The following is a 12,428-nucleotide window of genomic DNA, read 5'->3' as shown; positions in this document are numbered from 1 at the left end:
TAACTATTTCACATTTGGGGACAATGTATACCTTCAAATTAGCGGCACTGCGATGGGTACCCGCATGGCCCCACAGTATGCAACATTTTTATGGCCGACTTAGAACAACGCTTCCTCAGCTCTCGTCCCCTAATGCCCCTCCTCTACTTGCGCTACATTGATGACATCTTCATCATCTGGACCCATGGAAAAGAAGCCCTTTAGGAATTCCACCATGATTTCAACAATTTCCATCCCACCATCAACCTCAGCCTGGACCGGTCCACACAAGAGATCCACTTCCTGGACACTACGGTGCTAATAAGCGATGGTCACATAAACACCACCCTATATCGGAAACCTACTGACCGCTATTCCTACCTACATGCCTCCAGCTTTCATCCAGATCATACCACACGATCCATTGTCTACAGCCAAGCTCTACGATATAACCGCATTTGCTCCAACCCCTCAGACAGAGACAAACACCTACAAGATCTCTATCATGCGTTCTTACAACTACAATACCCACCTGCTGAAATGAAGAAACAGATTGACAGAGCCAGAAGAGTACCCAGAAGTCACCTACTACAGGACAGGCCCAACAAAGAAAATAACAGAACGCCACTAGCCATCACCTTCAGCCCCCAACTAAAACCTCTCCAATGCATCATCAAGGATCTACAACCTATCCTGAAGGATGACTCATCACTCTCACAGATCTTGGGAGACAGGCCAGTCCTTGCTTACAGACAGCCCCCCAACCTGAAGCAAATACTCACCAGCAACCACACACCACATAACAGAACCACTAACCCAGGAACCTATCCTTGCAACAAAGCCTGTTGCCAACTCTGTCCACATATCTATTCAGGGGACACCATCATAGGGCCTAATCACATCAGCCACACTATCAGAGGCTCGTTCACCTGCGCATCTACCAATGTGATATATGCCATCAGCTGTGCAGGAGGTCGGACTAGATGATCAGAATGGTCCCTTCTGACCTTAGTATCTATGAATCTATGAATCTATGTGCCAGCAATGCCCCTCTGCCATGTTCATTGGTCAAACTGGACAGTCTCTACGTAAAAAAATAAATGGACACAAATCAGACATCAAGAATTATAACATTCAAAAACCAGCCGGAGAACACTTCAATCTCTCCGGTCACTCGATTACAGACCTGAGGGTGGCTATCCTTCAACAAAAAAACTTCAAAAACAGACTCCAACGAGAGACTGCTGAATTGGAATTAATTTGCAAACTGGATACAATTAACTTAGGCTTGAATAAAGACTGGGAATGGATGAGTCATTACACAAAGTAAAACTATTTCCCCATGTTATTTCTCCCCCCACTGTTCCTCAGATATTCTTGTTAACTGCTGGAAATAGCCTACCTTGCTTGTCACCATGAAAGGTTTTCCTCCTTCCCCCACCCGCTGCTGGTGATGGCTCATCTTAAGTGATCACTCTCCTTACAGTGTATATGATAAAACCCATTGTTTCATGTTTTCTGTGTATGTATATAAATCTCCCCACTGTATTTTCCACCAAATGCATCCGATGAAGTGAGCTGTAGCTCACGAAAGCTTATGCTCAAATAAATTTGTTAGTCTCTAAGGTGCCACAAGTACTCCTTTTCTTTTTGCAAATACAGACTAACCCAGCTGCTACTCTGAAACAGATATCAAAGGTGCTTTAGTGGGAATGAGTACAATAGTTTATAGGGTGCTAATGGCACCTGAGATCTGGTGTGACTAACTGAGAAAAAATACATGAGAAAAGCACTACCAACAGATGTGGGACATGGGCTTCGACCTTCCTGAACCACTGCTGTGACCCCCCCCAGGTACAGAGCCATTGGTTCAAGGCCTACAGAGAAATGTAATGAGAAAACATGGCTACATACTATTATTGGCATTGTTTCTTTGGAGCTGTGGTTTCCACTTTTCTTCCACAACAGTCAGAGGTGATCTGGGTTGGTTAGAGGCAATATTGTTCTCATTGTCAGCTGTGGGGCATAAACAAGAAGGTATTAATCAGAGGCATAAGAGGAGCATTTCTCCACGATATTAAGGGAGACACACACACAGCCAGCCATGTGCCAGGATGGAGTGTGGGGCTACAAGAAATGCCAACTCTCCAGAAGACAGCAGGATGACAGAGCTAAACGGAAAAGGGGAAATAATCTCCATCTACTACTTAACATTTACTTTTGTTCTCCTTAATTAGGATAACACCAATTCATTACATTTTTGGTTGCATTTAATAGATATACTACCCACAGTAGAAAACAATATTATCATAAGGCTTGAACACAACCAATCTTCATGTAATTTCCACTTGGGGTTTCCCAGCTCCTGTAGCCCCTGTCTGAGTTCCTACCAAAAGGATTACAGTTAAGATGGCTGCCACGGTGCTCTGACCACATTCCCAGTGTAACACCATGCCACTGGATGAGTCATCAGCAGTGGGGAGCTAACCCGGGACCTCTGGATATTAATGCATGGGCTACTGCATGAGCAAAAAGAGCCGCGGGACTGTGTAGCCGGCTGGCTCATCAATCTCTAGGTGGGCTAGCCAACACGAGAGGGGGACAGAAGACATACCAAGGAGGCATGACCTACAGCAGTATGCTTGGAGTCAGGTACTGAAGGAACTAAAAACCCCTGCTGTGGCCAACAGGGAGGCTACTGCATGGGTTGATCTGGACAAGCAGTTCACTGGACCAATCACAAGCCTGCAGTGAGCTAACGGGAGAAGGAGCAGCCTGACAGAAAAAGAGAGTTTTGTGTTTGGAAGCTGGGAGAGAGACAGCTTGTTTGGGTGCTGCATTGGCAACACACTGGACCAACATCTCACGGGAACTCATTTAAAAGCGATACAGAAAATGGTTGAACCTGGAACCAGAACACAGCCTGGCTAACTAAGCTGCTATTCTGCAGCAGAAGATCAAGTATAACAGAGTAGGGATTTGGTGTGGGCCTGTCATGGGTCCCTCGACATGTTTGAAGGAGGCAAAGCTTTACATGGTGTGCCCAGAATGAACTGTCCAGTGTTTGGAGGGCCCAGTGCCATGCTCCAAGACAGCAATCAGTTGGAGGGAAGGCTACTAATAGGTCAGGTCTCTAGGGGGCGTTGGAGAGAAAAGAGAAGCAGGAGTCCTCACATGATACACTAGGAATCAGAAATGACTGATTCTAACCAAGGTTTGTCTATTCTAACTGCTCCATAGCAAACATCAGAAATGGAATTTACTCTGCATATCTACTGGTAGGTTAATGAGACATGCCTCATGTCTGCTATTAACTTTGTTCCATTAAGGCCCATTCACATGTCAGCCTTCTTCTGGTCTTGGCAGGAGGAAACCAGCCAGCATTTATCTATTTCACAATAGTAGGGGATTTATTATGTGCAATTATTCGTTGGCGTTCAATGCGGAGTTAATAAGATTTGTGCATTTCAGTTTCATCCTTCTTAACAGTCAGTGATACTATATAGATCATGGTTCTTTAATTTCTCTTCATGACTCCAATCCTTTAATCCAGGTTTAGCCTAGTTGTCCTTTTTATTTTTTAGCACTAGATTGCAGAAAAGGCATTATATAGTAGCACTCGATCTGAACAAAGTACCCTAAAGGGAGTGAAAGCTGGATATTGTACTGTGTAATTACAGAACAAACTCCTTTGCCTTGTATTCTGCTGTTCTAGTTCTGCATCTCAGCCTCCAATTTATATTCTAATTGCTTCTTCCCATTGTGTAGCTATAATCTTCCCTAATTACCCTTTTAGCCTCCAGAATCACTGAAGTGCCAACAAGCCCCTGCTCTCACTCCTCAGGGCATGTTCCTGGACTTCAGTCACTTGTGTAGGAGGGACCAGTGGACTCCTCATTTGGAGTGGAAAGAGATTAGCCATTTACTACTAACGTTATGAAAGTGAAACTGGATTTCTGCATAGCAACAAATGCATTCAATGTGCAGTTATAACAGACCCCCTCAGGGCAATACGCTACTACTAGGGGCACAGTTATACTGTACTCAACAATCCACAGCTATGCCAGATTCCTCAGTCCAGCGGGGAAGGGATATAAGCCATGTTGTGTGTCACTGATTATGCAATTAATTCATTCAACAGTATGCTGCAGAGTCCCTGCCACTCTCGTGCAGGGGTGCAGTACAGACACTCACCTGCAACTGCCTTTACTTCTCAGTTATGCAGAGCTCCACACTGAATGCACGACTACAGGGTCTCTCTCAGTAACTGTGGTCATTATATTGTTTCAACCATTGCTCTGGTTGGTTCAGAATCTGACATTCCAATAAATAAAGCTGCCTTTAGCAATGACACCCTCCTTGCCTTGCCCCTCACTTAAACCCAGATAATAAATACAAAGTAATTCATACCAAGCAATTATTACTCTTAGTGGGAAATAGGAGGGAAGACAAACTCTCCCTTGGAGTGGGAGGGCAGTGGGGAGTTCCATGGTGCGATAGGCACCACATACAGATCCAAGGTAGGCAGAAAGGAGGTGCAAGGGACAGGTGTTAGATGAGGTTTAAGTTAGATGATAGGCAGGGAAGGTATTATGTTTTCTGTGGACATGTGGATGGGACATTCTGAGGGCTGCAATCAAATCACTGTGATTTGTAATTATCTAGAGAGCAGGACAGGAGGTTGGGATGCAGGGTGCAGGAGGGGTTTGGAGTGTGGGCTCCAGCCCGGCGCTGCTTTCCTGGAGTGGCTCCAGGGTGGCAGCGGCACACACCGGGGCCAGGGCGGTTCCCCGTTCCTGGCCAGTGGGAGCTGCTGGGGGAGGTACACACAGGCAAGGGCAGCACGCAGAGCCCTCAGCCCCCCCAACACTCCAGGGGCCACAGGGACGTGGTGCTGGCCGCTTCCGGGAGCGGCGTGGGGCATGCAGTGCCATGGGGGTGACAATCCCACAGGCCGTAGTTTGCCCACCCCTGCCTTATGCCTTTGCCATTCCCATCCCATCTATCAGGGATTCTCTCCAGAGTCATGACAATCACTATTTGTTTATATTGTGTTCCAAATGCAAGAAGAGATGGAGATTCTCCCAGTGCAAACAAACAAGTTAAATATTAGAGCTGGTAGAAAAATGTAGGAAGGCTTTTCTGTTGGAGAATGCAGTTCCAAAGGTGGAACACTTTGCAAAAGCATGTTGATTTCACCCAAGTTCAGTTTTGGGGGGGAAAAATTTGGATAATGTCAGAATGTCCTTTTTTGATTTTTCCAAACAGTTCGATTGACTCCAAACAAATATTTTCCTAGAATTGTCTTTCATGGAGAATAGAAATTTCATGGTTTGTTTCTATAGGAATGAAGTCATGTGGAAATCGTGAAATCCTTTGTGGCACTCCTGTAGCCACTGCCTTGGGCTCCCTGGTCTCGAGCTTTTTTCTACAGATAAGAGGTGAAATTATTGGCACAATGGAAAGTGTAAACACAGGAAGCGAACAGCAGAGAAGCTAACAGAGGGAGTTTGCCTAGGATCTGCCTGAGAGGAGGTATGCCTGAGAGGAGGTATGGGGTGCATTAAGGAGGCTGTGTTGGTGAGTATCTGGTTGTCTGTTGTGGGGACAGGTTGACCGTGTGCTTGTTTGGTTGTTTGAAAAGTGTGAATTTGAAGTGCTTTGTTCCAGATGAGCCTTGAGTGGGCCTGACTGTTATAAAAAGCCAGTCACCTGCGAACCAGCTGAGCAGCGAACAGCAGAGAGACTAACAGAGGGAGTTTGCCTGGGCTTACATCTTGCCGGCTTCTCTGAGTAGTTACTACAACATCTGAGAAAGCTTGTAGAAGGAAGGTAATATAGATGGGGAGTGTTCAGCTGTTGTGACCTGCACTGGATGTGCCATGTTTGTCTTTCTTCCACAGGACAGAAGCGACTTTGTCTGTAAAACGTGCAAGCTGGTCTCCATATTGGAACAGAAGGTTCAAGGTCTGGGGCAACAGGTATCTGGAAAACGTCAGGATATGCTTCTACAGACACAACATTCTGAAGATTCAGAGCAGGCTGCGCTGTGGGGACAGGAGGACGGTGAAGAAATCTGGCAGCATGTGACCTCCAGAAGAAGAAAGGGGAGCGTCCAAGTACCAGCAACGCAGATACAGGTAAGTAACCGTTTTCATGTTCTCTCCACAGGTACTAATGCGGAGTGTGGACTAGATGATACATCTAAGGGAAGGGAACAGAAGGAGACTCCGCCGACTGGAAGGAATGAGATGTACTGTCCTAGGGTTGGGGGTTCCACGACCACCGCTCCCAAAAGAAGGAGGTGGGTGGTGGTGGTGGTCGGGGACTCTCTCCTCAGGGGGACTGAGTCATCTATCTGCTGCCCCGACTGGGAAAACCGAGAAGTCTGCTGCTTGCCAGGAGCTAGGATTCACGATGTGACTCATCAAGTCCTCGGATCGCTACTCCTTCCTGCTTCTCCATGTGGGCACCAATGATACTGCCAAGAATGACCTTGAGTGGATCACTGCAGACTACGTGGCTCTGGGAAAAAGGATAAAGGAATTTGAGGTGCAAATGGTGTTCTCGTCCATCCTCCCCGTGGAAGGAAAAGGCCTATATAGAGACTGTCGAATTGTGGAAGTCAATGAATGGGTACGCAGGTGGTGTCGGAGAGAAGGCATTGGATTCTTTGACTATGGGATGGTGTTCCAAGAAGTAGGAGTGCTAGGCAGAGACAGGCTCCACCTAATGAAGAGAGGGAAGAGCATCTTTGCAAGCAGGCTGGCTAACCTAGTGAGGAGGGCTTTAAACTAGGTTCACCGGGGGAAGGAGACCAAAGCCCTGAGGTAAGTGGGGAAATGGGATACCGGGAGGAAGCACGAGCAGGAGCGTGTGAGAAGGGAGGGCTCCTGCCCATACTGAGAAAGAGGGACAATCAGCGATTTATCTCAAGTGCCTATATACAAATGCAAAAGCCTGGGAAACAAGCTGGGAGAACTGGAAGTCCTGGCACAGTCAAGGAATTATGATGTGATTGGAATAACAGAGACTTGGTGGGATAACTCAAATGACTGGAGTACTGTTGTCATAAATATAAAGGGAAGGGTAAACACCTTTAAAATCCCTCCTGGCCAGAGGGAAAATCCTTTCACCTGTAAAGGGTTAAGAAGCTAGGATAACCTCGCTGGCACCTGACCACAATGACCAATGAGGAGACAAGATACTTTCAAAGCTGGAGGGAGGGAGAAACGAAGGGTCTGTCTGTCTGTGTGATGCTTTTGCTGGAGACAGAACAGGAATGAAGTCTTAGAACTTAGTAATCTAGCTAGATGTGCATTAGATTATGATTTCTTTAAATGGCTGAGAAATTAGACTGTGCTGAATAGAATGAATATTCTTGTCTTTGTGTCTTTCTTGTAACTTAAGGTTTTGCCTAGAGGTATTCTCTATGTTTTGAATCTAATTACCCTGTAAGGTATTTACCATCCTGATTTTACAGAGGTGATTCTTTTTACCTTTTCTTATATTAAAATTCTTCTTGTAAGAAATTGAATGCTTTTTTCATTGTTCTTAAGATCCAAGGGTTTGGGTCTGTGGTCACCTATGCAAATTGGTGAGGATTTTTATCAAGCCTTTCCCAGCCAGGGAAGTGCAAGGTTTTGGTGAGGATTTTGGGGGGGAAAGACGTTTCCAAACAACTCTTTCTCAAAAAATAAACCCGGATGTTTGGTGGTGGCAGTAGAAGTCCAAGGGCAAAGGGTAAAATAGTTTGTACCTTGGGGAAGTTTTAACCTAAGCTGGTAAAAGTAAGCTTAGAAGGTTTTCATGCAGGTTCCCACATCTGTACCCTAGAGTGCAGAGTGGGGAAGGAACCTTGACAACTCTCATGGATGGATATAAACTATTCAGGAAGGACAGGCAGGGCAGAAAAGGTGGGGGAGTTGCATTGTAAGTAAGGGAGCAGTATGACTGCTCAGAGCTCCGGTATGAAACTGCAGAAAAACCTGAGAGTCTCTGGATTAAGTTTAGAGCTGTGAGCAACAAGGGTGATGTCGTAGTGGGAGTCTGCTATAGACCATCGGACCAGGGGGATGAGGTGGACGAGGCTTTCTTTCGGCAACTCACGGAAGTTACTAGATCGCAGGCCCTGGTTCTCATGGGAGACTTCAATCACCCTGATATCTGCTGGGAGAGCAATACAGCGGTGCACAGACAATCCAGGAAGTTTTTGGAAAGTATAGGGGACAATTTCCTGGTGCAAGTGCTGGTGGAACCAACTAGGGGAAGAGCTCTTCTTGACCTGCTGCTCACAAACCGGGAAGAATTAGTAGGGGAAGCAAAAGTGGATGGGAACCTGAGGGACAGTGACCAAGAGATGGTAGAGTTCAGGATCCTGACACAGGGAAGAAAGGAGAGCAGCAGAATACGGACCCTGGACTTCAGAAAAGCAGACTTTGACAACCTCAGGGAACTGATGGGCAGGATCCCCTGGGAAAATAACATGAGGGGGAAAGGAATCCAGGAGAGCTGGCTGTATTTTCAAGAATCCTAATTGAGGTTAGAGGGACAAACCATCCCAATGTGTAGAAAGAATAGTAAATATGGCAGGCAACCAGCTTGGCTTAACAGTGAAATGCTTGCTGATCTTAAACACAAAAAAGAAGCTTACAAGAAGTGAAAGATTAGACAAATGACCAGGGAAGAGTATAAAAATATTGCTCGGGCATGCAGGAGTGAAATCAGGAAGGCTTGGAGTTGCAGCTAGCAAGAGATGTTAAGAGTAACAAGAAGGGTTTCTTCAGGTATGTTAGCAACAAGAAGAAAGTCAAGGAAAGTGTGGGCCCCTTACTGAATGAGGGACGCAACCTAGTGACAGAGGATGTGGAAAAAGCTAATGTACTCAATGCTTTTTTTTGCCTCTGTCTTCATAAACAAGGTCAGCTCCCAGACTGCTGCACTGGGCAGCACAGCATGGGGAGGTGGTGACAAGCCCTCTGTGAAGAAAGAAGTGGTTCGGGACTATTTAGAAAAGCTGGACGAGCACAAGTCCATGGGGCTGGATGCGCTGCATCCGAGAGTGCTAAAGGAGTTGGCGGATGTGATTGCAGAGCCATTGGCCATTATCTTTGAAAACTCATGGCGATCGGGGAGGTCCCGGATGACTGGAAAAAGGCTAATGTAGTGGCCATCTTTAAAAAAGGAAAGGAGGATCCTGGGAACTACAGGATACTTTTTTTGCCTTCCTCTGTAGCATGGGGCATGGTTGACTGGAGGGAGGCTTCTCTGCTCCCTGAAGTTTTGAACCATGATTTAAGGACTTCAATAGCTCAGACATGGGTGAGGTTTTTCATAGGAGTGGGTGGGTGACATTCTGTGGCCTGCGCTGTGCAGGAGGTCGGACTAGATGATCAGAACGGTCCCTTCTGACCTTAGTATCTATGAATCTATGAATCAGCCAGCCTCACCTCAGTCCCTGGAAAAATCAGGGAGCTGGTCCTCAAGAAATCAATTCTGAAGCACTTAGAGGAGAGGAAAGTGATCAGGAACAGTCAGCATGGATTCACCAAGGGCAAGTCATGCCTGACTAATCTAATTGCCTTCTATGATGAGATAACTGGCTCTGTGGATGAGGGGAAACAGTGGACATGTTGTTCCTTGACTTTAGCAAAGCTTTTGACATGGTGTCCCACAGTATTCTTGCCAGCAAGTTAAAGAAATATGGGCTGGATGAATGGATGATAAGGTGGATAGAAAGCTGGCTAGATTGTTGGGCTCAATGGGTAGTGATCAATGGCTCCATGTCTAGTTGGCAGCCAGTATCAAGTGGAGTGCCCCAAGGGTCAGTCCTGGGGCTGGTTTTGTTCAATATCTTCATTAATGATCAGGAGGATGGTGTGGCTTGCACCCTCAGCAAGTTTGCAGATGACACTAAACTGGGAGGAGAGGTTGATGTGCTGGAGGGTAGGGATAGGATACAGAGGGACCTAGGCAAATTAAAGGATTGGGCCAAAAGAAATCTGATGAGGTTCAACAAGGACAAGTGCAGAGTCGTGCACTTAGGACGGAAGAATCCCATGCACCGCTACAGACTAGGGACCGAATGGCTAGGCAGCAGTTCTGCAGAAAAGGACCTAGGGGTTACAGTGGATGAGAAGCTGGATATGAATCAACAGTGTGCCCTTGTTGCCAAGAAGACCAATGGCATTTTGGGATGTATAAGTAGGGGTATTGCCAGCAAATGGAGGGATGTGATCGTTCCCCTCTATTCGACATTGGTGAGGCCTCATATGGAGGACTGTGTCCAGTTTTGGGCCCCACACTACAAGAAGGATGTGGAAAAATTGGAAAACGTCCAGCAGAGGACAACAAAAATGATTAGGGGACTGGAATACATGATTTATGAGGAGAGGCTGAGGGAACTGGGATTGTTTAGTCTGAGGAAGAGAAGAATGAGGGGGGATTTGATAGCTGCTTTCAACTACCTGAAAGGGGGTTCCAAAGAGGATGGATCTAGACTGTTCTCAGTGGTAGCAGATGACAGAATAAGGAGTAATGGTCTCAAGTTGCAGTGGGGGAGGTTTAGGTTGGATATTAGGAAAAACTTTTTCACTAGGAGGGTGGTGAAGCACTGGAATGCGTTACCTAGGGAGGTTGGAATCTCCTTCCTTAGAAGTTTTTAAGGTCAGGCTTGACAAAGCCCCTGGCTGGGATGATTTAGTTGGGGATTGGTCCTGCTTTGAACAGGGGGTTGGACTAGATGACCTCCTGAGGTCCCTTCCAACCCTGATATTCTATGATTCTATGAAGCTCTACGGACACACAACTGGGTCAGTGTGAGGAATCATTGCAGAATTTAATTCTCTGCTTTATCTGAAGTCTTTAAAAATAAATCAGAAGTGCCTGGCTTACCTGCATGGGACTGCATGTGCTCCAGCAGATTGTTATAAAACTGAAACTGGATTCCACAAGCTCCGCAGGTGTAGGGTTCTGTATGGGAGAGAACAGTTCAGAAGAGTCATATGTAGTATGTGGAGAAATAGCACACATGCACATTTCATAATGGAACTCTATTGTGCCTTAGAGCCCAAGCCAGCGAACCATTAGTCAGAAGACCTACTCACTTTACAGTGATTATGCATGTGAATAAGGGTTTGCAGAACTGAGCCCATAGTTTGGTAATAGACCCTGATTCAGGATAGCACTTAAGCATGTGAATACCTCCTGGTCTTAATTATGGTCTTAGGCTCTAAATCTGTATACTTATGCCTGTGCTTAACTTTACTCATGTGAGAAGTCCCCTAGGAGTCAGCAACACTACTACTGAAGTTAAGCACATGCAGAAATGTTTGCAAGATTGGGGCTTTAGTACGGGTGCACATTTACAAAATACACTGTTCCGTAACTCATCGCTTCTGGAGACTTGGTCTCTTTTTAGTTCCTTTCTAGTCTTTTTTTGTCTTTAACTGAATTTAATTTTAGATGCAGTTCCGTCATTTCCAGCCTCTGCCTCCTTTCCTGAGCAAGACTAGGCCAGAGGGAGAGGCAGTGATCTGAGGGGGCTGGAGGCAGGAGGTCTGAGCTTGGCACCCCCAGCAGGGCATCAGGCTGTGACAAATCCTGCTCCCCAGAAGCTGGCACTAGTAGAAGCGTGGTGTGGGCAAGCAGCTTTCTGGCCACCAGCCAAGATCAAACCAGGGTGGTCTGGTTGCCCTGGAAAGTGGGCACAGCAGCACTGAGCTGCTAGGGTGCACAGGGGTGCAGCAAAGCACACGGAGCTGCACCAGGGGCCTGAGCAGAGTGGCACAGCTAATCTGCCAGTCAGAGGAGAGGGATGTTAAAACTCTGTCTGTAATCAATATGAATGTGTGTACAGAACTCACACTTGGACCACTAATGAGCTGAATGATATCATATTTCCAAACTGACAAGGAGAAGTAAATTGAAAACTTAATTTTTCACTGAGCTGACATATAAGTATATTTTCCATTGCTTAGTTTTAATAATAGTATTAGTCACAGTGTATTGATCACAAGATGTGCTATCAAGACACCATGTACAGCAATGCTGTCACCGAAGGAGTCAGTGTTGCAATTTAATTCTTCTATATCTTCATATATGCCAGCACATCTGCACCATTAGTCTGTGGTGTTACATTTCACAACAGTAGTTTGGATACAGAATCTATACTCTGCATATAAATGACTCTTATGGACTCTCTCAGGCATAAACAGAGTAATACTCAGTGCTAAAATATACTATAGATGTTTATCTTCACTTGAGGGAAAAATATGATATTACATTCTTTACTGAGAAATGCGATTGCAAATTGCATATGCACAAAGGAATTAGTAAGCATCTCAAAAGGTCCAGAACACTCACTTTCCAGGCACAACTAACTTGGCTACAACCCTGCAGTCGTCCCTCTCAGAGAGTGAAGAACAGAAATTAGAACAGAGCTGCATACG

The 12,428-nt window shown here is 45.9% G+C and overlaps 1 protein-coding gene across 25 annotated transcripts in view; it reads right to left on the bottom strand.

Moving 5' to 3' along the window:
* ZNF618 (zinc finger protein 618) overlaps positions 1 to 12,428 on the bottom strand; it is a 325,372-nt gene that overhangs the window by 15,139 nt on the left and 297,805 nt on the right. For 24 of the 25 annotated variants that reach the window (XM_043499111.1, XM_038374100.2, XM_038374101.2 and 21 more), the window contains 2 exons: positions 10,873 to 10,950; positions 1,894 to 1,995 (listed from right to left, as the gene is read on the bottom strand). In XM_043499111.1, coding sequence (XP_043355046.1) covers positions 1,894 to 1,995; positions 10,873 to 10,950 — 180 coding nt within the window. The remainder of the gene's footprint in view (positions 1 to 1,893; positions 1,996 to 10,872; positions 10,951 to 12,428) is intronic. The other variant, XM_043499112.1, reaches the window with a different exon arrangement.

The sequence above is a fragment of the Dermochelys coriacea genome, chromosome 16 (assembly GCF_009764565.3).
Source record: "Dermochelys coriacea isolate rDerCor1 chromosome 16, rDerCor1.pri.v4, whole genome shotgun sequence".
NCBI classification, from domain to species: domain Eukaryota; kingdom Metazoa; phylum Chordata; order Testudines; family Dermochelyidae; genus Dermochelys; species Dermochelys coriacea.
This window is presented reverse-complemented; position numbering and strand designations above follow the sequence as displayed.